This window comes from Streptopelia decaocto (assembly GCF_964273445.1).
Source record: "Streptopelia decaocto genome assembly, chromosome: 11".
NCBI classification, from domain to species: Eukaryota; Metazoa; Chordata; class Aves; order Columbiformes; family Columbidae; genus Streptopelia; species Streptopelia decaocto.
Window position 1 is genome coordinate 10946242 of NC_138666.1, and position 25186 is coordinate 10971427.

General features: G+C 44.7%; 1 protein-coding gene and 1 long non-coding RNA gene across 2 annotated transcripts; both read right to left on the minus strand.

Annotated features, from left to right (window-relative positions):
• Positions 1–1327: 1327 nt before the first annotated feature.
• Positions 1328–19813, minus strand: BBS2 (Bardet-Biedl syndrome 2). The gene is made up of 17 exons (XM_082062371.1): positions 19602–19813; positions 17975–18202; positions 17081–17206; positions 16733–16795; positions 15660–15737; positions 13383–13487; positions 12322–12408; positions 10927–11062; positions 8773–8912; positions 7845–7989; positions 7098–7269; positions 5315–5444; positions 4484–4615; positions 3835–3972; positions 3248–3360; positions 2404–2552; positions 1328–1760 (listed from the first exon to the last, which is right to left on the minus strand). Exons 1-17 carry the CDS (start codon positions 19716–19718, stop codon positions 1654–1656), a joined length of 2166 nt encoding a protein of 721 aa, XP_081918497.1. The 5' UTR covers positions 19719–19813; the 3' UTR covers positions 1328–1653.
• Positions 19814–22480: 2667 nt separating this feature from the next.
• Positions 22481–24791, minus strand: LOC309444482. Its single transcript, XR_014185051.1, has 3 exons — positions 24714–24791; positions 24445–24631; positions 22481–23243 (listed from the first exon to the last, which is right to left on the minus strand). It is a non-coding gene; the product is annotated as an uncharacterized lncRNA (long non-coding RNA).
• Between the last annotated feature and the right edge of the window lie 395 nt (positions 24792–25186).

Below are 25186 nucleotides of genomic sequence, written 5' to 3' on the forward strand. Positions count from 1 at the left end.
GTGTAGCTCTGAAAATCAGGCTGATGGGAAAGCTGCTTTCTGATCAGAGCCACTCTCTTATCGCTGAACGGACTACATAAATATAAGTAAGTAAGCGTTAGGATTCGAACACCAGAACAGGAGGTTGAAACAGTGGGAACAGGTACAGCAGGTGGCACAAAGCCCAGCACTTGTGCCAGGAGACTGTTCCATAATCAAGTCTTAAAGCTCGCTTGCTTAGAAAAGCACGGGTGGCTCACCAGCCCTTTGCCGAGGAGCTGGATTTGACTAACAACCAGGTTCTTAAAAGGACTGAAACAAGCTCCTGCTGCAGATCTGAAGTGACAGAGATCTCCGCTTTCCACAGCACAGTTCTCCGTACTGAAGGGGCCAAAACAGCAGCAGGGGGCTGTTTTGGGGATTACATTGCAAGGATTACGTTCCCATTGAACTGATTACCTGCTCACCAGTTGCTCTGTCATGAATGCTGGGCTGCCAGCTTTAATTCAGCAGCGGCAAGTAAGAGACAGCCCAGTCACAGGACACGGATATTCCTGACAGCCCTGAGAAGCGACCCAAGAACTTTGCTTCACAGAAGCGGACTGGACTGCCCCCTCCCCACAGGCGTTGCAAACACCGACCAGTGCAGTGAATGGTGCAGGAGCTAGGAGCAGTGCAGCCCAACCCTCACCCTGGGCAGGATATTTTTAGCTTCTAGAAGAAATTTGCTTTGGCAAAGGTTCTAAAATATCTTTAGATCTAAGATATAGCCTTATTGTAATATTTTAATCCAATTCTAAGAGATCCCACAATTAAAAAACAGGTTTGAGACGGGAGCCAAGAGATGTTTCAATACCTCCTTCTTTTGATCCCATTAAGTACTGCCAGCTCTTCATCAGTATGCACCAGCTTGAGTGTGCAGTTTGTTTTTATTGTTCCTGAAACGCACCTTTGCCCACCTCAGTGTCTGCAGTTTTTTCCAGCAGTAGCACAGAAACAGCAGCTGGAAGCAAAACTTTTGGCAATCCAGGTGTGGGGAGAGTGTTGGGTATGGAACAGACTGCTTCCTACCTGCATGCATCCTGGAACTGGACAGCTTTCAAAGATCTCAAAAGCCAGCAAGGAGATGTTATCTCTTTGGTGCTTCTAGTGCACTGAACTGTAGTTTACCTAGAGAGCAGCACATCCCTGCAATGAAACCCAGGATTCTCTGACACAGAGTTTAAATGCCTAGTGTGCACAGACTACGCAGCAAAACCAGAAAAGTGGTTGGTTGTTTTGTTTGTTTTTCAACAAATAAATGTAACCATACACATCTCCCCAACTAATTCAGAGCAAAAGCAGTCAAGCCAGTCTATGTTTTAATGGAGAAGGCCAATGCCTTAACTACAAAAGATATTAAAATACATAAATAAGTTACTGTAAGAAAAATAACTGTTCCAAGGTTATACCTCTGTCTTGCATAAATCTCACATCTACACTTAAATTCTGATGCTTTCTTCACGAAGCTTGCTGTCCTTTGGCCTACGTAACAACATTTATTGCCTGATGGCTTAACTAAAATGCTACCTTTGCAATTATTTCAGCCTATAGTGGAGGACTGAATTAACCGCTTGTCATTACTGGTCTGTTATCTGCCACTGCCCCTGTGCGACTGCTGCTCTTCCAGTCATTTTAAGAAGAGGCTGTTCCCACACACATTATCCTGAACAGCATGTTAAAGTTGTTGCTTCTTATTGCATCCCGACAAGCACTGATCACTTGTGTTTTAGGTTTGCCAACTGTAAAGAGAAAAAAGAAAAGAAGAGAGAGAACACTTCAGTTATTGAATAAACTGGTAAAAATGCTTAGTAGGTCTAGTCTGAAAATTTAGGGGTTCTTTCAAATATTTTTTTAAACACACAATGAAGTGCCACCTTTTTTCTAACACACAAATAAAATCTTTTGTTTAAAGAAGAATTTTCTGCAGAGCTACTATAGTAGAGCTTAAAGGGCTTGTTGAAAGGGGAATGCTATAAACATACAAAAAAACACCTCCTTCCTCAAAGACCTATAGAACTAGTATAGATAAACAACCTTGCTTAAGTTGATAGATTTTCTTTTAAAGCAGAATTATAAATGAAGAACTGAAGCACTATTTAAAAACATTTTTAGAGTTGTGTTCAACAAAACTACTGATTTTTATACCACTGCTTCAAACTGTTCTTTCTAAAACTGTGATCCCAGATGATACTGGACATTCACAGTTCACTGTCACAGGCAATTGGCTATGACTGAGAAAGGCAAGATTACTTCTACTAATATAGCTTCAGGCCAAAAATCCTGAAGTCATTAACTAACCCAGATGGCCTCTGAGACACAGCTTATCTGCCTCACTGGGTCCATGACTCCCTGTTCCCTACAAACACACAAACACACACTTACCACGTAGCCTCCCAGCCCTCTGGATTGCCTGATTCACAGCTTTCAGATTATTCAACAGCTCTGTGTGATTGTTGCAACGAATTTTGTATTGATTTATTAAATCTCTGTTAAGATCATACAGCTCAATGTACCGTGTCTTCATGTTTTTCCTGGGGGAACAATCAGTCCAGTTATTTGAATCTCTGGGGACAAGAAAGTTATTCCTGGTTCGTCAGTATAAAGGTGCAGCAATATGTGGGTGTGATGACCACAGTTATCCACCTGCCTGCCAGCTACAAGACAACAGTCTTATCTAGACATGTTGGTTATACTCAATATTTTACTGAAAAAAAGGGTCTATTTTTACAGTTACTTTATCTGGCAACCCAAATAGGAGATGCCACCTTCCCCAGTGAAAGTAACACTGCATTGGCTCAGATCTATTTTCCTGCTGCTCTTGACAGTGAAGACAAGACATCAGCAAGAGAACACAGCAAGTCAGAGTTAAAGGACTGACACATCAAATTTCTTTCTTGGTGTTCTCAGAAGTTCACACACCAGAGACAGCTTTTACTGCTGTCTTCCCTTAATGTGTCTTTTCTAATTATCTCACCATCTCAAGGCTTCACCTGCTCTATGCTAAGCCCCTACCTCTGCACTTTCACCTTCCCCAGACTGGTTTTCCACCTAAACAAAAAAAACAAGGCTCAAGAAGAGCTCAGCAAAGGTACCAATTCTACATCAAGAGTTGTAACTCAGCAACCTCTATATCACACAAATGGTTTTAGGTGCTCTTTTTCTGCCTGGAGAGCCAAGACTGGCCATGCTACACCCAAACCACACAAGCTAAGCAGCAATCACTCACATGTCTCCCAGGAGTCGTGCATCTTCTGCCTGAACCAACATGCTGCGGATGAGGTTGGAGTGTTCAGCCATGTTGGCAGTGAGCCTCTGATTCACCGCGTGGTGTTCGTCCACCTGCCCAAAGCAAACAGGCATGAGAAAGAGCCCCCGGCAATCAGGACATACAGGTAATGGTTCAAGCTAAACCTTGGTCTGATGTAACAGCAAATAACATCCCAATTTAAGCTACAGCATCCCTGGGACCATCCTCCTTCCCCTCAAGCCCTGATCGCCACAGTGGTACCTTGTACCCCCAGAACAGGGCGATCGGGCTGAGATACAGACCTTACACCCTGACCCAAATCCACAGCTCAGTCTCCCAGATGACATCTTTATATTATTCTAAACAATAAACTGCTGGGGACCAAGGACTTTTTCCACGGAACAAACAGAATGCTGAGGGTGTCCCATTGTCTTTGCACAGAATATACAGCAAGCCATCACTCGCTGATTTCCACAAAGAAGATAAAGCGGTTTAGAGATACTGTCATACAAATGCCCACAGTGACTGCTTAGCTACCCTTTTAGAAACGCCCAATGCCTCCTCACCTTGACCAACACTTTCCGCAGCTCCTCAAAGTATGCAGGGAAATCTGCTTCCACCTGCAAATCTTCGATGGCCAGAAAAGAGGCCATTGACTGGATGATGTCACCAGCAAGATCAATATCATCTGTGTTGATGGAAATCTGTCAGATAGGAAAGAAAGCACTTCCTTGCTATTCTGTAACAAAACATCTTGCAGACTCACCCAGCAGGACTGTCTTTCCAAAAGCTACTGAGGCTCAAAGCAGTTCATTCTATCAAAAGGCAAAACTGTTACATGAGCAAGCTCTACACCGATTTCAGTGGGGCTTTTATTTGGGCCTGGGGCAAAGAGGCATCTGTGCATACAGGAGCAGTGCAAAAGTTACAGGCAACCTTTGTGCCCCAAATTATGGCTCCCTGAAACTACTCTTGTGTGGGAACAAACACTTTCTACAGATCTGTAAGCTAAGCAGTTTTCTTCATTTAATAGGCCCTGGACTTTTACACACTAACAGTAAACAGACCCCAAAGTTTCCAAAAACATCCCTAAAACATGAGTATTTCCTCTGCCTTTTAATTCCCTTCATTTTCACTTCCTCATGTTGGCACCACCCTTAAGTTTCACTTGGGTACAATTAAACAGGTGTTCCCCTTGTCAACAAAGGTACTCACCTCTCCACCAGGCTTGATTTTGATGCAGAGCTGCCCTGCATTACGAAGGGAAGTAAAGCAAACCTGAAAGGGAGCGCTCTGAAACTCTGCATCCTCTGGTAGTAAAAAGCTCTGATTCAGCCACATAACAATCTTGCAAAAATAAAATAAAAAAGAGCATCAGCCATCACCTGTGTGGAAAGCCTGGAGAATCACATAATATGGTTCTGCACGTGATTTGCACCAGGGCACTCTGTTCAGGGTACCCTGGAAATTTCGTTTAGTAAATTTTATCCCCTAAACCCACATCAGGAACTTGTTAGAATGAGGACAGTTGAATCCTTGCTCCAAAGCTGAATATTCCTAAGAAAATCAGATCCAGCAACCAGACAACAACCCAAGGTCAAAACATAAGCCCAGGCCTTGAGACCAGGAAAAGCCGGGAAGCAAGGCTTGGTTCTACTGCAAGAAGTTAAAGGAAAGTTTTGTTTCATCCTGTTTTTTGCCTTCTTGTACTACCTTTTCTTGTTCTATGCTCATTTACAAAATTCATCACTCACTACAGGGCTCTTGCTGCTGACATCCCATCAAGCTGTCAGTAAACAATATCTGCAACGCCTCATGATCCCAGGCCATTAGCTTCTGCAGGAGTTCCTGAAGCAGGGAACACCTCAATTGAGGCATCTTTTAAAGAAGGGAAAAAACCCACTGAGTCAAGTGTAATACACAGACTCCAAAGGCCAGCAGTACAGCTCAGAGCACAATTTTTCATTTGCTATTGCAAATCTTAAGCTAATTGTGAACCCTCCACCTTCACAGGACTGGAAAATAGGAAGCGGACCAGAAACTCACCCTTTGAGGCCTCTCATTTGTTGTACAGTTAACAAAGCTCAGGGGCTCCGTGGCGGAGTCCGGGCTGCTCAGGGCATACATGGAAAAGCGGGGAAGCTGTCTCGTCAACTCAAATACATGGAACTGTGTGCTGGAAGCAATCCAAAGGAAAAATAGAGACAGTTACTAACATACTAGGGATTCACCTACTGCATGGTTCTTTTTTAGCTGGCTACTGACATCAGCAGCTTCCAGCTGTGTAATCTGTTGCTTACTGTTTTCCAGGAAAAAACACTGGAACTTGGAAATTCCAGGCTTATCACAGCATGAGATAATTCCTCCCCATTGCTTACACTTTCCATAATCCTTCCAATGAAATATATTCTCTGGGCCAACACATTTACTATTTTACTTTCGTGACTAGATATTTTCTTTTCAGGTTCAGTGAAGTCTTATTAAAAGCAATGATGAAAGACAAATACAGAAAACATAAGGTTAATCCAGTCCTCTATGTTCTTCCTGCAGTAGTTGACCATTTCTCAAAACACACCTCCGTGTTCAGGGAAAGGATGCTGCTTCCAGGGGTACCGTCAGTTCTGGGAGAAGTGAGCAGGAAGAAAGTTGTTTTCAAGTATATATGAAGACATATTTTATTTCTATGGGAAACTGGAAAAGTGTTGTCTTGAAATAAAGCATATGCTCCTTTCTATTTGCCCTGAAAACAAATGGGTTCAGGGTTATGTTGTAGTTTGACAGACACCACTGTGCCTCCAGGCTTGCTCAAGTACTTTGTCCAAGTACTTTGAGCCAGCAATGTGCCCTGTGGCCAAAAAAGCAAATGGTGTCCTACAGTGCATTAGGAAGAATGTGACCAGCAGGTGCAGGGAGGTTGTCCTCCCCCTCTACTCCACTCCAGTGAGGCCACATCTTGAGTTCTGTGTCCAGTTCCAGGCTCCCCAGTTCAAGAAAGACAAGGAACTACTGGAGAGAGTCCAGCAGAGAGCTACAAAGATGATTAGGGGATTAGATTTACTGTTTCTCATGAGGAAAGGCTAAGAGTGCTGGATCTGTTCAGCCTGGAGAAGACTGAGAGGAGATCTTATCAATGCTTAGAAATATCTTAAGGGGGGGTGTCAAGAGGATGGACCAGACTCCTTTCAGTGGTGCTCAATGAGAGGATAAGGGGCAATGCGCACAGACTGAAACATGTGAAGTTCCATCTGAATATGAGGAGAAACTTCTTTACTTTGAGGGTGCCAGAGCCCTGGAACAGGCTGCCCAGAGAGGTTGTGGAGTCTCCTTCTCTGGGGACATTCAAAACCCAGCTGGATGTGATCCTGTGCAATCTGCTCTGGTGAACCTGCTTTAGCAGGTGGGTTGGACTGGATGATCTCCAGAGGTCCCTTCCAACCCCAACCATTCCATGATTCAGAGCAGGCACCATTTGGGGCCAAGAGAGCAGGCAGTGGTACAGCCTCTGCCTCTTGAATCCCCCCACAACGACCCACACTAAAGCATCCCCTGGACAAGAAATGTTCACTGCTCCTCTAAAGACAGAGCTGGAGCACAACAGGTCTCAGTGACTCCAGAGCATTTAGACTTTGTCTGGAGAACAGCTCAGTATCACGGTTGTAACAGTGTTTTTGAGAAAGCATTCCAGCTCTCCTTCCAGTAACACAGAGAAGTGGGGCACCAGGGAATTAACGGTGCACTTCCCATGGGACAAGCACGAAGCCACATCATTGTGTTTCCTGGTCACACAGTCAGGTCTGGAGACCAGCAGAGATCACAATACAAAACTCACCTGTTCCTGTAACCCACAAAGGCCTTGATGTGCAAATCCACAGGGACATCTTTGGGTGGTGTAAGGGGAACACGAACACAGCTCGAGAGGTTCTGGAGACTGGGGTGTACCACATGGCTCTCTCCTTCAAATATGCCCTCAGCAAAGATCAGCACAGCACGGATGATTGTGTCTTAGCAACAGGAAGAAAAAGCAGTTCCTAAATTAACAGCTGCCCTCTGGCAAGAAACCACCACTGTCTTCAGGATTAAGCACAGTCAATGCTTTACACCCCTTCTCTGAATTGTTAAAATACCCCTGAGGACCAGCACTACCATACCGGGACCCAACTGCATCCTCAGCGTGCCTGATGCTAAGTGAATTTGCTGTCTTGGGGTAGTTCCAGTTTCGCATATAAAGTCAGCTGAGGCCCAGCTGCAGTCATGTAACACCCTCACTAACACGGCTGCAAGTTAATGTTTAATGTCAACACAAGGAATGTTACAGGGATTATCAAGACTTGTTTCATCCAAGTTAAATGTTAATTGCCTCAGAAAATAACACGTAGTAAGAAACAAATCCCATCAAACTCCTCTCCCGAGACCCAAAGGAACACAGCTTGATTCAAAACTCTGTGAAGGGAAAGCAACCACAAAGTGGAAATTACAGACAATAAAGGGGAGACAGGCAAATCATCAGCTAAATATAACTAAACATTTGCATGAATTTACATAAAATAAATGTCAATGGTTACAGGTTACCACTCACCATTTGTGGTGGAAATACACAGCTCTACATGGGCAGACTGGCTGTCAGAGCCCAGATTAACTGAGAGGGCCGTCTGGAGTTGAGTATTTGCTGGAATCACACCTCTCTGCCCATCAGCTTCCTTCAACTGAGTGTTCAGTTCAGCCTGTTGCAAAACACACACCCTTCAGTATGAGAATTTCAAGATTTTCATTCAAGCAACCTAGTAAACATATGCATAAGTCAGTTCTCTTTTTTTTCAGGAGAAGGTTGTACTACAGCAATTCCCAGTCACTTCACATAGCTATGAACAGTGGCCGGATTAGGCATGGAGCTGCAGACACTTGTGCTACAATTTGTTCAAGTGCTTTATTGTTGACAGAGCTCAGCTCTGTATCCAAACTTCTATCCAGAAAAGCACTTAACATATATTATATTTTAAGCACAAGCTTATATAATTCCATGCTTTTGCTATGGTGGTCATTTACTGTTCAAATATGAGTTTGCTCTTTCCTCAGACTACTTTTGAAGCTCTTTATTTCAGCCACAAGTGTGCTTCCTACACCCTGTCAGTGCTCCCAGCCTTCACCCAATTACTTGATCCCCTCACACAATCTGACCCCCGAGTCAGCTTATGCATTGAAAATTACAATTTGCAGTCATAAGGCAAAGCACAAGACTGAACAGAATCCAGCTCCAAACACAACTGCTCTGGCAAGACAAAGGAGCAAGGAAAATGTTACTTATTAAAATACAAAAAGCAAGTTCTGAACTTGCACAAGGAGCAACTCGGATGCAGAAGCAGGAATCCTCAGTAGACAATCTCACTGCATCCTAACAGGTTACAGCTCTGACTTGTCTGGACGGCCTCACAACGGGCTTCCCAGATTACTCAGATTCACAGCAACAGAAAGGTGTGTTTTGGCCCCAAACATTGTCTAAGTAGTACCTTTGCATTTTCTTCATAATTTTTTAATTCCAGCAGCAGATTTTGTTTCTTTTGACTAAGTTCTCGGATTTGATCCTGCTCAGCACTTGTATCCATTAGGTTTCCTTTCATCTCCTCACCTCCTGGTAGATAGCCTCGGACTGTACAGAAACAAAACACGGCCAGTTTCAGCAAAGCCTTTTACAGCCTCTTCAGAACTCTAGTTTCCGTAACAAGTTCCCTTTGTGCCATCTCAGCAGCAGACATTGATTCTGGTCTTTAGGTGTACCGTTCAGCTGAAAACCTGAGCACTGATTTACACCCACAGAGGCTTTGACTTTCCTGGTGATAAGAGAATTGCACACTTTAAAGGAGGTGATTTTCCAGCCTGTCTTTAAGCTGCCTTCACCTGACCAGACAAGCACAGCACCTGGTCCTTTTGTAAGAGGATTCCAACTGAAATAATTCTTTCAGGTGCTAAGGCAAGCTTGCAATTACACAAAATTAATAACTGTGTGCCTGGATTTTTAGAGCTGGTCAGAGGAGTTGTTACTGTCTGGAAGTGACTGTAATCACTGTCAATCAGCCAGTAAACAAGATTTACTTGGATTAGTTTTTCCCCAAATCATGGGATACTTCATCCCAAGGGGTAAGACCTGTTTCCCAGTACCCAGTGGAGCACAGAGTTACAGAAATATCTCCAGCTGCCTGCGGAGACAGGAGAGCTGAAGAGAGATGAGACAAAGACACATGCCGTAAACTTCCATTTTGCTCTAGGGCTGTGCACTCTGATTGCAGCTGACAATGAAATCCAGGGACAAACATCTTTTATCTAGGAAATACATGCTGCCTGACTGTGTAACCCCCATAAAAAGTTGCAGGGAACTTGAACAACATCCAGCATGCACACTGTCCTCTGATGAAAGGACCCGCTTTATTATTTGAGTGAATCATTAATTTAAAATGAGAGCAAGACAGAAAATATACTGAAACACAGGAGAACACCTTATGTGAAAGGATGCTGGCCCCAAACAGAGCTCTAATGACAAGGACTATGAGGATGTGTTGTCCATGTAACACCAACAACAGGCCTATTACTATTTAGTAACACATAAACACTCCAGCCTAAAGGGATCCCCATCATGCCAAGGTTGTTTATAATGGACTCATCAGAAGAGGATGATCATGTTCAGTGATATTAACCTACACAGCTCTGCTAGCACAAGGTATCTTCAGAACTGTGCGCAACATTCCCCTTCTATGAGCCTGGGAAAAAGGTTTATATGCTGAAGCCCAAGCACAGCAAATCCCTGCAACCTGTGATTAAGACAGGCAGCAAAACACTGTGCTATTTAACAAGGACGGGCTTTTGTTCCAAATGGGTTGTGCCAGACCTGCTTGTCTCAGGCCACTGACGCCAAGCAGTCAGATAATCACACCTGTGTCTTTCCTGGAGCCATCCCTGTAAATTCACACTGAGCTTACTTACATAATTTCTGATCATATTTGTTTCCACTCACAGTAACCAAGTCTGACTCCTTGAATGCATGGTGGGATAAATCCACCAGCTCTCCAGTTTCAGGAAAGCATTTTCCGGGAAACAAAGCACTGTTAACATCTAAAACTTCTACTATAAAACTATTCATCTTGAGAAAAAAAAAAAACATCTAACCCGCCTGGACATGTTCCTGTGAAACCTGATCTAGGTGTTCCTGCTCCAGCAGGGGGATTGGACTAGATGATCTTTCAAGGTCCCTTCCAATCCCTGACATTCTATGATTCTGTGAAAACACACATACTGTTAGCTCTCTAAACACCTTTACCCACTGCAAAGCACTGAAGAATTATCACATTGAAAAAAAAAAAAAACCCATCTAAAATAACGTTGCCTGAAGAACCACAGTCTGTACCGAATATAGTTATCTTTGCATTATTAGGATGGAACTTCTTCCATTAGGCAAATAAATTTTGATGGCTTCTTGAATCATAATGAAACACATGTTGATTATCACAGAGAAGGCCAAAATCACTCTTCCAGATAGCATAACTCAAAATTCCCTTAACTTTGCATATGGCAAAGGGAATCTGGCACACAAAAATGCCTGTGGAACTAATCTGTAATGACGTGCCTGATATTATTGTGTATTAAATTAATATCCTGAACAATGCTTTTACCTTCACCATCAACTGAACAGCAGATTAACTGGGTGCTCCCATCCATCCTGTAATCCCCCTCCACCACTCCTGCAATGGAGGAAGCAAAGTTGTCCTTAAAGATGACCTCCCCTGTCCGGTCACTGCGTGCATCAACCTGGAACAACAAAGAGTTCCAAGGCACAGCGTGAACAGAAAAGTTAACTCCAAAATACATGCCGTACTCTGAGCTGTAACCAAAAGCCAGCTCCACTCACAGAACTGCAGGTGAACCTGCAGCTCTGCTGATCAGACCAGCACACATCAAAAAAACACCATCAAGAAAAGACCTCTGCACAGACTCAGAATGAACTGCTCTTCAGAAATGCTTCCTTAAGTTACAAACCAGAGGAAGGGAAGGAGGACTGCAAGTCTGCACTGGGAAGGTTATGAGCACACTAACGCAGCAGTGATGGGACTAAACCAGAAATAATCTTAATGCAATATTTACAATCTCCTCTCTCAACTGCAGCCCTTGTGCAGCGAATTATTTTTTTAATCCACAAATACCACAACTTTTAATTATCTTTCATTGGAGAAGAACAGAGAGGGGCCTCAGTTCCATGCAGTGTGTCCTTGCCAAAGCACACGACCCAGCTTTACTCTTTTTAGGCGCTGGAGAATGTTTCAGACCGACAAACAGGGTAGAGACTGCCAGCGGAAAAGAACAAAGAGTAAAGCAAGGAGAGGTTCTGTCTTTAACAATGTTATACACCTAATCCAACATAAATTACAACATATCTGGGCTCTAGACTGCCAGATTGATATGAAGCTAATTAAATTCCCCCTGGGTAATAAGAGTAATGAGAGGTGTGAAGAAAGAAGCATAACATTACCGGAAAGAAAAAAAAAAAAAAAAAACACCACAACTGGCAAGCTGTGTCCAGGAGAGATTTGGCAGCTAGAACAGACATTTCTGGCAGAGACTAGGACTGAGTTGTATAGAACGCCTTTACATAAAAAAATTAATGCTCGATTAATCCTGCCAGAGTCAAGACTGACGCTGCTCTCCTGTTACATAACCATTTGAGAACATTCAGGAAACATCACAGGGGATTATTAGCATGTGCTCAAGACACAGCTGAAGAGAGACACTCCAGAGCTCTAGGATGTGGCATATGATCTCTGCTACCATAGAAACAACTCGACACACCTTAGCAATCGACTCGGAGCTAATCAGAGGAAGCAGCTTTTCTCTGATCTTGTTGCACTTGGCAGAGGATTCGCCAGCCAATCGAGGTTTACTGCAAGAGTTCTCCAGCACTCAGCTTTCAACGGTCTTTGAAAGTTTTTCACTGTTCTTCAGACAGTGTAACCGCCTTGTTCAAACACAGCTTCCAGACTCACAGGTCCTCATTTTCCACTGTATAAACTCACCTTCCCATTGGACCAGCCAGTGATTAACTCACACACACCATCAGAGTTCAGGTCAAATGCGTGTATGCTCATCGCGTGGTTCTTAGACTGAGGACAGAAAACAAAGAAAAAATTAAGCTTGTGTATGTTTTCTAAATTGCACATGATTGAAACATGCAAGATGCTGGAGTCTGAAGCTACAGAGATTACAGTAAGGAATATTAAATATCTCTTAAGATGAAGTTTGAGCATCACTATCTTTAAGGCCACACATGTCTGAAATCTTAGCCTTTGCATTACAAATCTAGTCCACTGCTCTCAAAGGAACTGCTCTTTCCTTTAAATACATTTTTATCCAAGCAGATGATTAGAACTCACAAAAGAATGGTATACAAAGCCAAATTCTGTAAGGAAAAAAAAAATACCAGGGCTTCAACACGGTCATAAAATGATACTATCACAGAAAACCATTAGTCTCTTCCTGCTACCTCCTAAGGAATCCTTTCCCTTATTACTGTTCTAATCCGTGTTATATTAAGAATATTTAAATGAGCATCACGAAAGGATCTTCCCAATATGACTTCCCGCAGCCGCAAATTGCTCTGGATGCAAAAAATGAGCTTTGAACGTACAGAATACAAGATTAATTCAGTCTCTGCAAAACAGTTTATTATTTCAACAATACAGCCAGAGGCATTTTTTAAAAGTGAACTCAAGTTTCTGTGTTGCATCTCTGCAGCTCAAGTGACCTAGAACAGACGTTTCTGGCAGATGGGATTAACAAGCAACAGGCTTGACCCTGTGAAGCTGAAGCATCCCTAGTTGTATGGTTGTATCAGTGCCATTTAAGCCATTACCAACAATCCCAAAAGCACTGAATGAACTGACATGGTATTAATATTGCATGCATATATAAAAATGCATAGATTTTTAAGAACAAAATTACATTAAGTGTTATGCTCACCAGAAAATTTCAAATTAATCTAAGGAGTCAGTATAACATCAGAACAACCTGAGACTAGGTACCAAATCTCCTAGCAGCCTTCAAGCTTTCAGTGATGATATTCCAACATGGGACTAACCTTAATTCTCCAGTAGCGAGCTGTCTTGTCATAAACTCCAACCGTCCCATTAGCGAGCGCATAGCCAAACCGACTGCCATACATGGGGCTGAGTGCAGTAATTGTCTTGTGGGGAAAAAGGGAGAGAGAGAACACACGAGTGAAAACTTCTGCATCTTTATGTAACAGAGAACAGACTGTACAATCTCTCTATTGTATGAACTCTACACTGACTAAATGCTAAATAAGTCTATTGTAGGAAGCATTAAGTACTGAAGCAACTGTTTTTAAAAATCAGTTTGAAATCACCAAAGGCCTTGTAGGATTTTCTCACCCAAGCTGCATTGCCAGTGTTAAGATACATCTCAGCGAAGACTGCAGAATTGCCCTCAAACTGTGTACTCTGACCAAATATTCCCTGACACAAGCAGCAGCACAACTGCTCACAGGATTCCTGCAGTCATCAGCACTAACATATTATAATTGAAAACCTACTCCAAACACACGACACTCCTTAAAGCTTCAGGACCTGAGGATGCCAAGGAGTTCAACTTTACACGGGTTTGGAAAGCCCTAGAGAACTTATTGGTAGAAAATTTTTGCCCCAGATTAATGAGATAAAAATTAACAGCTCCGATCAGAACACCAGGGTAGGTATTACCTGAATAAGTAACTGCTCCAGGGAAAAACCCAAGAGTCGTAACTCAGCCTGTTTCTCACTCCTTTTAAGACCTATTACCTTACAATTCTTCATTTTGCTGAGACTCTCAGTGCTTGGAAATGCAGTTTTTTTCCACACACTAAACTAGACATTTTCATGTCAGGAGGAACAACAGCAATTGTCTGTGTGGTCTTCTATACAATGTAGCACAGGAAATGTCCTTATATTAAATCCTTCATTAATTGCTTAAGCTCAGCTGACTGTGCTCCTTGATTTTTTTACCATTAAATATGGCTTCCAAACCCTCTACCCTTCCATCTGACAGATCTTTTACAAAGCCTTTCCCAAGTATCAAAACCCTTTAAATTTCAACCACCCAGTAAGGAGAGGAGATGCCAGCAACAGTCAGAAACTCACAAAGGCAACAACACTTCCTTTAAACCCTGGTTGTCCATTTATAAATCCAAGAATCACAACAGTCTACAGTTTCAGTTTCAACAAACTGATTAAACACAGAAAATGCAAATTATTCAAGTCTTCCAAAACAAGCACAATGTATAAAGCCATTGTTCCTTGAATTTACCTTCCCAAAAGGAAAGGTTTAGGTGAGCTCAGTCTCTCTAAATTAGAACAGTAGGATTGTAACAAGCCTCTAAAGACTCTGCAGGTCTGAATTTAAAACAATTCTACAATGGATCTGAAAGTAAATCATACAAGAGAGTGACAGACTTCCCTTTAACTAGAAATCACAATATCACTCTAGACTGGCTACTGTACAGACAGCAGAACTTATTATAGGCTCAGTTCTAATTCTAGCTACAGCAAGAGTTTCCTTTTCCAGAACACTCGTGTATTTGTCTTTAATAGCTCTTCCTAAGTGGTTTAATAGCTAACTAAGCCTTTTAGTCCCAACTTGGGCTGGGGGAGACCTCAGATCTCCAAGGACAAAGGTCTGTAGTGTGTCCTTACACTACCCTGGGCCCAGAAGAGTCATGAGAAGGCTAAGAAAACTCCTAAATGCAATGATAAGGGTATTTTTCTCCAAGTACCTAAAATTTAACAATGGGGATCTCTCAGTTCTTAAACTAAAAAGCAACTCTCCTGGAAAACCTACATGCCCCATATTTTACTTTAGGCACTACAAAGGTGCAGCTCTGTTGATACAGCCAGTATGTAACTCTAACTGCAATATAAACCCCTGGTTTTGCCTGGGCAACCCCCTCTGCCCTGCCATGCACTGTCTGGATACACACAGGAGCAAGTTACTTCATCATGATCGTGTTAACACATTTGAGGAAAACTGTAGAGGATACTCTTCTGCTCAGAAGGCACTGAGAGCTTCAGTCACAATCCAGTAAGCATCATCACCTTTGGACAGGGCCCTAACTTTCAGTCAAGCAATAGTTACTCTTTTCAACCTGGTGAAGGATTTGTAAATAAAGCAAGCAAAAAAGCCCATCTATAGTGAAAGACACTATGAAACTCTAACTTTCACAGCTCTAGTAGAATAAATGCTGTGCCAAATAGTTAAATAACTATTTAGCTACACAATATATTTGAACCAGAGAAGCTTTACAGTACACAATACTTTCAGCTCCATCAGCAGTTACAATAAACAATAGCTCAAAGCAATTTACCTCTGTCTCTGACATCTCTGCTACAATTTCATCTTCTTTAAACACTCGGATGTCAAAATCTTCAGAGCCGACAAGAAGCTAGAAAAAAAAAAGAAAAGGGTCTACCTTAAGAATAGTTATTCAGGCTAAAGAAATAAAAAGGACATTCTCCAGGACCCAGAGGGCAAATAAATATTCCAAGTCTGGCGATGAAGAGGTTTTAACAACTGTGTGAAGAGCTGCCAATGGAACAAAAAAAAAATCTTGTCAAGACAAGATTTCAGAAGTCTCCCATTGATCGAGTATTAGTTATACCTTTTCCTGCCAAGCCAGACTGTACAAAAGCATAGTAAAATATCTGGGGTAGGAATGAGAAAAGATACTTTGGAACATCAGGGCTATGCTCCTTTCTTACTGTAAAACATTCGGTGTTTTAATTTGTAACTACAATTATACACACCAAAAATACTATATTGCCTGTGTTGGAGCAGGAGACCTGCAGCTCAGTTCTGACTTGTGCTACGTGGGTTCAGGGAAACACCAACTCCCAGTTACTGGCCTGTGAACAAACAGCGGGAGAAAAATCATCGCGTAGCACTGAACATTCCTCATTTAATACAAACTCAAACCATCACTGCTCCTCCAAACTAAAGGGTGGCTGCCATTACTGCAAAGCATGGGTAGAATGGGCTTTAACCTGATGTAAACCATTATACAAATAGGACATCAGCACTGAATTGGGTCTTCTGCATTCTCATTCCTTACCCTTTCTTACATCTTAGTTCTTTTCCTATTTCCTAGCTGAGCAGGTAGAATCGATTCACCAAAGCAAGGCAGTAATGCTGTAAAGACCCCAGATACACCTAATTTTACACACTTCAAATAGTGCCAGAGACCAGTGCTGTTCCCTGTACATGGACTGAGCATTTGTGCAGATCTTTGCCGGATTAGAGCCTGAAAAAGGCACAACTTCCACACAAAGATCACTTTAGCTGGTAATATAAGGCACTCATATTTGATAACCCATTTTTAAAATTATAATTTCACTACAACACCATGAAAGCAGTTGAAATCACATGTAAATGGTTACAAACCTCAGTTTTGCCATCACCATCGAAGTCACACAGTGCTAATGAACGAACATTGTCTCCTGTAACCTAAAATAAGACAGACAGTCCTCAGTACAGATGACAGCTGTCAGAAGCTGAAGTATTTTCATGATCTCAACTGCAACACAACAATGAACACAGTCAACACTCAAGCAGTATCTGAGTGCACTGAATACATGATCAAAACACTTCATCTAAGGTCCGAGATAAATTAGGAAATATCTGATCTGTTTGACAACCAAATCAGTATTTATCATATAAAAAAAATCAAGGGGAATTAGTGCCATTGAAAGAACCTTGTAATAACATCAAAAGCACTATGCATAGCCTTACCGTCCAAAAAAGGTCATTTCCTTCATAATCAAAGCCCTGCAGGGCACAGTTTCCACCAATAATAGCAAGTGGAGATGAAATATCTCCCAGTTTTCCAAGAACTATTGCATTGGCTCCATCTGTAACCTACAGAGAAACATTAAAGAAACATGGCAGAGAATGAGACATCGGAGCACATATATCAAAAAGAGAGCTCCCAACGTTATCATGTTTGTCTCCTCCCTAATGGTGCCGAAGCCTTGCAATAAAATCTGTGTGTGCAGACCCACTCCTCCTCATGGATCCAGTTACAGCGGCGTAACCGTAACGCAAAGCAAAACTGACAATAACCATTTCTCAAACAGGCTAAAAATAAATGATACATGAAGTCAGGCCAAGAGGTTATAAAGTCAAAAGTAAGTTATTATGACTCGTTACGCACACGTTGACAATTAACCTCTTACTACATGCTGAAAAGTCGTACTGTTAAATAAATCAAATGCCGTTTCAAGTTTTTGCCATTAGTCTCTGCTTCCTTGACAAAAGCCACGATTCCCACCATTGCCAAGAACTGTAACTTGGATAGATTAGGGTGAAAAAGCTTCACCAGTGAAAATCGGTTTAATTGAGCTCTGAATGCCTATTAAATTTATTAAATTTTGTCTTGCTAGGTGATGTGTGACATATTATGAAAAGTTTTCTCGCATATGCATACACAGACATACATCACGTCCACACTTAACTTTTTAAAAAAATACTCCGGATATTCTAAAGGCAAAATATTCTCAATGCAGTAATAACTAACACAAAGAACAGAAGCATAACTGACAAAGTAACATAAAACTGTGGTCTTTAGAATGGAAAGAAAAAGAAAACGAAGACACTAAATAAAAGCAGACAGTTAAATTAACTTGCCTCTCTATAAAACAAATCTGAGTTATTATATACATCGTAAGCCAATAAATTAGTCTGTGTTCCAACCAGAAGACAATCATAACCAAGCTGAGGGTTCAGCACTCCCGAAGCCAGACAAGTGATCCCTTGATTAATGTTGAGAAGTGAAATGTCAGAATCTTGGTTACTTTGCACCATTCGGTTTGTGCTTGTTCTCTGCCCACGGGCATGAGGATTATGAATAAAAACCTGTAGAAACAGAGATATGTATATAAATATTATTAAATATTATATATGTGTTTGTACACAAACATTAAGGACTATTGTTTGGATAATAACTATGATGAGGAAGAAGGGTCTGTCCTCAACAAAACTGAGGACAAAAGACTGGGGGTTTTGCTGACACTACTGTTTCTGACAGTTATCCTTTAGTTTTAAATGATAACCACAAAAAGGGAAATGGCAGGAAAACCCTGCTCCAGCCAGGGGAGTTCTGCCACCTTTGTTTTGTTTCTGAAAATGGCAGCTGACAAGTCTATGGAGTAAGATAAAAAAGCCAACCAAAGAATGCAACAACAAATCAAACAAATTCTATCCAGCTGGTGTGTTACCAAAAAAACCAAACATTAGGACCATTTACCTGGTACCTATCTGTAATCTCTATCTGTAGGTGAACATGGTTAATTTAGAAAGGGGCCTGCAATAATGATGATTTTATTCTCACTCTGACCAATATTTAGTCACTGTAACTGTTTGAAGCAGTCAGGAGACCACAGGATAATACACTTAATAGCCTTTGCTTTATGTCTGTAGAGCCTGTGTCTTGAGCAAGCCCTTGTTCTATGCTGCTCCTAAAGGCTCTGAAATCAAATTAATACTGCTGAGAAACACCACAGATGAACCACATTTGTATTTACAGCAACCTCTGTGGGCTTATGTTTGAACCTGTTTTGTTTATTAGTTTAGTTGTATTTAACCCTCTTTTGTTTGTATTTCAAACTCAAACAGAGCACACACAACGTTTTCTGTTCCCACAAGGATCATTTATAGAAACCTCAGCACCGTCTCCTTCATCAGCACCAAGCTAAGTCCATAACAACACAAAGCCTCGCTGCTGTAACCGAGAGCGGTACAACAAAACGCATGGCTTGAAAAAAAACCCATTGTCCGCTAGAAAACGGTAAAGTTTCCTTAGCGACTTGAGTTACCAGCTATTAATTTCTGCGCAACCCCTGTCAGCACGCAGCAGAGCTGGACAGCCCCGCTGTCCCCGCCTCGGCCCCGGCCCCGCACGGGGAGCAGCAGCGAGACCCGCTCCCCTGCGAGGCTTTCGGGGCTTGGCAGGGACCGGCCGGGCGCCCACACGCTGCTCTGCGGCGGACACCAGCTCGGCACCGGGGCTGTTCGGCACAGCCGAAACCCCAGAGGCCGGCGGCGACCTCTGCGACACCCCGAGAGCCGCGGGCCCCTCCGAGCGCCGGGCCTGCGGCGGGAGAGCGCCCGCCTGGGTGCCCCAAGAGGCGGGAGAAGCCCCGGCGGCCCCAAGAAGGGCCTTTCCCGCTCAGCTCAGCGGGCGCACGGAGCCTTCCGCCCTGCCCGGCCCCGTGAGGGGAGGCGGGCGGGACGGCGGGCCGCACCGCCCCTTTACCTTGCCCGCCTGCGTGGCGGCCGCCAGGCAGGGGTGCGTCCCATCGAACCGGCCCAGCGCCACCATGCGGGGTAGGATCTTGTGGTTGAGCTTCAGCGTGAACACGGGCACCAGCATCGCGGCGGAGAGGCCGGGCCGCGGGGCCCGCCGCTACCCGGGGCCTCCGCCGGCACCGAGCACCGCCCCGCTCGCGCACGGCCCCGCTGCGTCACTAGGAGGGGAAGGGGTCGCGGCGGATAGGGGCGGGGTCGTGGCGAAGAGGGGCGGGGTATCGATGGATAGGGGCGGGGCTTCAGCAGAGAGGGGGCGTGCTACGGCACCTGGGACGGCTGCGGGGAGCGCTGTGGGACCGGGGGGGCAGTTGGGGCAAACAGGGGGGCAGCTGGGGTGTGGGATGGAAGGGTGGGGGCAGCAGGGGGAACTGGGCGGTGGGACTGGGGAGGGCAGTTGCAAAGGTCAGGGGAGCTGAGGGACAACTGGGGGCACTGGGGGGCATCTGGGAGACAGCTGGGGTGTGGGCCTGGAGGCTCTGGATGCGTGGGGCATTTGGTGGGGCTGAGGGGCAACTGGAGGTGTAGGACTGGGGGGAGCATTTGCAGAGGTCAAGGGAGGTGGGAGAGCAACTGGAGGAACTGGAGGGCAAGGGGGGGTAGCTGGGAGCAGGACAGCAGAGGTCATTGTCCCCTGGGCAGCAGCAGCGGTCCCCAACGCCTGCACCACCTTCCCAGTCCTGGCTCCCCTGTGGGGTCAGCACCCAGTTGAGGCCAAGAGGTGTCCCCTCCCTGTCCCCAGCCCCCCCACCTCATCCTAATGCTGCTTCTCTCGGCATCTCTCACACCTTCGCCAGTAGCCTAGTGCTCAGTTTTAAACCAAGACAATCTGGAACCGACAAGCAGGAAGCCAACAAAGCCAAACCTCCTGTTCAAATGCTCTGTGCTGCCTGCGAGAAAGCAACCTTAAAGTATTGGTGCTGATGTTCGTTGGGCTTATGCACCACTTTGTACAGAGTCCGGCCATCGTGGTGCCAGGAGGAGGTTGAAATGTCAGGGAGGTGGAGGACAAAACCTGCCAGGCCACAGCATAAACACTAATGCCTGTCCCCATCCCAGTGTGGATTTTGGTATCCAGACCCTTACAGGTCTCCAGGGTCCCTCCTCCCAGCAGTGACCACTCCCTACCCATCCACAGGCTGGATGGAGAAACCCCAGCTCAAGGTCGTGACTTTAGACATTCTTAAATTATTAAATTATTTTGAGTTTAAGAAATAATTTTAACACAATAACTTTCAGGAGTGCTGTAAATATGCCACCCCCTCTGACCAGCACCTGAACCAGCACCTGCGATCCACTGGCATCATCCATCACCCCCATCCCAGCAAGAGGCAGGTTTGGAAAAGGAGGCGCTGGGACAACAGCCTTTCCCTGCAGAGGCCACCAGATTGAGGCAAAGCTTCATTTATTTCTAGGAAAGCTGGCAGACGCATTCGGGTTGGCATTTACTTGTGCATCAGCCAAGCCCCGGCCGGCAGCAGTGTCCCTGCCCTGCATACGAAGGAGAGCTCTCAAAGGCAGCGCTTGAGGAGAGATCATGCGACTCAATGCGACAACCACCTTTTAATCTTTTTTTACAATTGTTTTTACCAATTTTTTCTGGAAGCTCTATCAATGTACCATTATACTTGTGCATAACAAGGCAGCAGTCACATGCGGCATATTAAAGAGGGTTTTTTTTCCCTTTGTGGATCTACTTTTGGGCGAGCACAGGTCTCAGTGCCAGCCTTGCAGTGAGTCTCCTCTCCTGGGTTCCGTTTTGGATATTGGAACACAAAGGCAAAGCACCAGCATGAACTCAGGCAACAGAGTGTTTGCTCGAACCCAGCAAATCCTGCTGCCCTCCCAGCAAAAATCCCCAGTTCCCTTCCCAGCAGCACCAAGCGTTGATCTGCCAGGCTCTGCAAACCTGACTGAGCAAAACAGGGAAAAAACTACACTCAGAGCTTTTTATAGTAAATTTGCAGCCAGATGAAAATACCAGCTTCTTGCTAAATATGTATGATCTGGATTGTAAATATTGTTTTGCATCTGTAATTATGGTATTGGGTTTAGTGTGTCTGCAAGATGGTTAAATTACGCTGCCTGTTACAGCTGCCACTTTGAATTTGCTGGCTCTGAAACCCTTAAAATTGAAATAATGACTTAGCACTCATTTCCCTTCGTTTGAAAGGCCTGACGTCTATATTATATGTACAGCATCTAGTCCTGAGTTTTGCAACTGCCCCACTCACATCACAGCCGTCCAGCTGTGCTCAGGACAGGACTCCTTCCCTTTTCCCATCTTTATCGCAGGGGAAATCCCATAAAATCCTTGCTGAGCACCCAGGAAGAGCACCAGTGTATTGCTGCTGCACAGCTGGGGTTGCAGTTCAGCTGTGGTGGGTGCAGCTGCACTCAAGGGGTGATTTGACTGTGTCATCAGGGCAGGAGTCTCAATATCCAGCAAGAGATCATGGCCATCATCCCTCCTGCATGACCCCAGAGCTGCTCTGCACAACCTGAGCAAGGCCATGTCCTATGACGAGTGTTTGCTCTTTTCTAGCTCCTGGGGATATATATATATATATATACATACACACACATATGTATAAATAATATCTCAATATAATATATTGAATTTTGACTTGATGTTCCTTATGGGTCCCTTCCAACTTGAGATATTCTAATATTCTATGAGTATAATTTATTGTAATGTTACATACACAAGATAGACTAGACTAGACTAGACTAGAACCACACTTGGTCGCTGGCTTTCTAGGCAGGTTGCACAGAGAATCTGGCAATGATAGCACAACAGGTATGAGGATCATCACCCACCCAGGAGCTGTTTCTTGGCAAAGACTTAAAGACTTCAAATCTAACTGAAAATTCATGATTCACTATGCCCTTATTTGCCTGGCAGGGGATCCTCCTGCTTGGTCTTCCCAGTGAGATGCTAAACCCTGAGGAGCACTTAGATACTGAGCTTAGGAAAAAATTGGCAAAAACAACTATCCCCAGCCCTCGAGGAGGGGATAATATGGCTAGAGGGAGTGGGGAGGGGTGAGCAATAGCATCTGCGCTCCAAATACTTTTTAAATTGAAGACTGAGCCTGTCTGAGCAGCAGCAAACCAGCTTTGCTATCTGCAGGGGCTTTTCTCTTTCCACATCCCAGGTTTGCTGCCTGAGACAGAGCAGAGCTTCTCCCCATTTCCCATGTACATCCCTGGGATGGGAGATGCCTTCGGATGGGGGTGAGAAGAGCCGCTGTGCTGGCGCAGCAGCTGTGTGAATCATTCCGGGATAGACAACCATGATCTCTGGATCTCAGGAGCAGGGCTATGAATACATCAAGGAAAATATCACATCCTTTTATTTCACACCTTTATACCAAGGGGGCTGGTGTTTGCTTTACAAGCTCAGACAAGTGCCTACTCGACATCCCAGGGGATTACTCATCCCCTACACTCTTGGCTTCTAATTAGCAACTAAAAGGGAATAAAATAATTAAATATGCCCAAGGTAACGATACTTGGAAACTCCAGGTCACGTTTCAGCCGGAGGAGGTGGCAAGTAGTTGGAGCAGGTGAGTTTGAAGTCTGTGGGAACCTGAAAGACACAAAGGCAAGGGAAGATGTAGGGGAAATAAAAACAAGAGAAAGAAGAAAATCCAAATTGTACACTGGGAAAGCATTACGTTTGTGAGCAAAAATGATGACAAGAGTTAAAGTGATGCTTAAAGCTTGTCTGTGCAGGTGCCAGCGGTGCTGGGCAAGGTGGGGGACATTTGGGGATCCCATTTCCCAGGAGGGTCTGCAGGGATGCGGGGGAACCCCTGACCCACCAGTACCCTGCTCTCACTGGTGGGGGACAAGGTAAATTTGAACCCTTTTTTTTGCCAGCCAAAGCTTAGTCCATCTTCCCCCCTTTCTTCCCCTTGGGGGCTGCAATTTTGCTCTCGTTAGGCCTCGAAGTAATTCCCATTAACATTTATGAGACTTTCATGATCAAAAGAGGAATCAGCCCTTTCATCTCCCAGGCATGCCCAAACACACATCACCCAGCCCAAAAACCCCACACCAGCAGGTGGGGGCTTGTGCTGGGGTCCCCCACCCCAAAACTGGTGGGGAGTTTGCAGGGTCAGGCTCACCCTCCTGGACCCAACTTCACAGCATCGGTTCAGCATTTCTTCCTTTCCCTTCCCCCTAAGGATAAATAATCAGCAAATCACCACCCTCTCAGCACTGTTTTTTCAAGAGGGAGGTAATATTGATAGCTCGTTTCCAGATAAGAAATACAGAATAAATTTCAAGCCCTTGCCCAGAGCTATGGGACAAGCTGGTGGCTGAGCCTGGCTCAGAAACCTGGACTTGGAGTCCCAGTCCTGGCACAGCAGGCTGGGTTGCAAGGTGGCTCCCAAACAACCCACATCAAAGCGCACTGCAGGGTTGTGAAAGCATTGCAGGATTGCATGAGGTGCAGTTCCTGCTTAATGAAAATCTGCTTATCCCCTTCCCACTGCGAGCAGGGCCCGTGCCAAAGGTTTCTATTGCTACAGGTGTGATCATGGGCCAGCGAAGCCCACTGAGGCGTGTGTTTACCCGGGCAAACGGAGACACGCCATGTCTTTGCTGATAGCTGAGCATCTGGAGAAGCGTCAACTGGGATATATTTTCCCAAAGCTGTGACTGAGGTGCAGGCAGGGCTTTGGCAGGAAAGCGGGCAGCTCCTGGGAAAGGAGTGAGGAGGGAAAGAAGGTGATGGGCTTAGCTCATGTCTGCCACTGAGACCAGAACATGTCTTTGCTCACCATTTCCTGGGGAAAAAAAAAAATAAAAGAAGCCTCCACAGTGTGAAGTCAGCCCACTGATCCGGTTTCACTCCCAAATGGTTTCCAAGGCTTTGCCTATGCGCATGGGGAACGGTTGGGATCGGCTTCCTGGGGCAGGCGAGGGGTGATTCATCCTCTTCCTCCTCTGCCAAAGGGCTGGCAAGCTCTGGCAAAACAAAATGACATCAGCACCTATTTCCCATGTTTTAAACACTTGTTTATCATCAGCAAATAATAACCTGAGATACCCGTCAAATAAAAGCCGAGTCTGCTTTCTAAGCAGTGATCACTCCCATGTCTTCCTGCTGGCTTTCAGCATTTTGAGCGTGCTGTGTGTTTGCTGGGTGCTGGGGGGGATGCGTAAAACCCTTATTTCCTCTTTTTTGGTTTGAAGATTGGTCCCAGGTGGGTGATGGCTCCTTGCACTCCCAGCAACTCAGCCCCAGCCATGGCTCTCCTGCCCAGGCTCCAACATGAACAGGGAGCTGGAATGGGCAGAGCTGAGCTGCCCTCGCTGCCACCGCAGGGTCAGGGACACCCCTGGGTGCCCTGCACACCCAGGATGCCATGGGCAGCAGCACCCTGCCTGGCAAGCAGCAGGCAATGGTGAGGGGCAGTGTAGCCCCAAGGACTGTTCCCTGTGATCTCTGTCCTGTGCCCACACTGGTTTTGTATCTCCCTGGCACCTGTACCTGTGGGCCGTACCAATTTGAGCCATGGT

Excerpts from the sequence above, each read along its gene's own strand:
- BBS2 (XM_082062371.1), bottom strand. The coding sequence starts at position 19,718 with ATGCTGGTGCCCGTGTTCACGCTGAAGCTCAACCACAAGATCCTACCC. Across the intron at positions 5,445-7,097 it reads TTTGTGGGTTACAGGAACAG|CACACAGTTCCATGTATTTG; the intron begins GTGAGTTTTGTA and ends GATTGCTTCCAG. Across the intron at positions 2,553-3,247 it reads GCACGACTCCTGGGAGACAT|GAAAAACATGAAGACACGGT; the intron begins GTGAGTGATTGC and ends TTGTTCCCCCAG.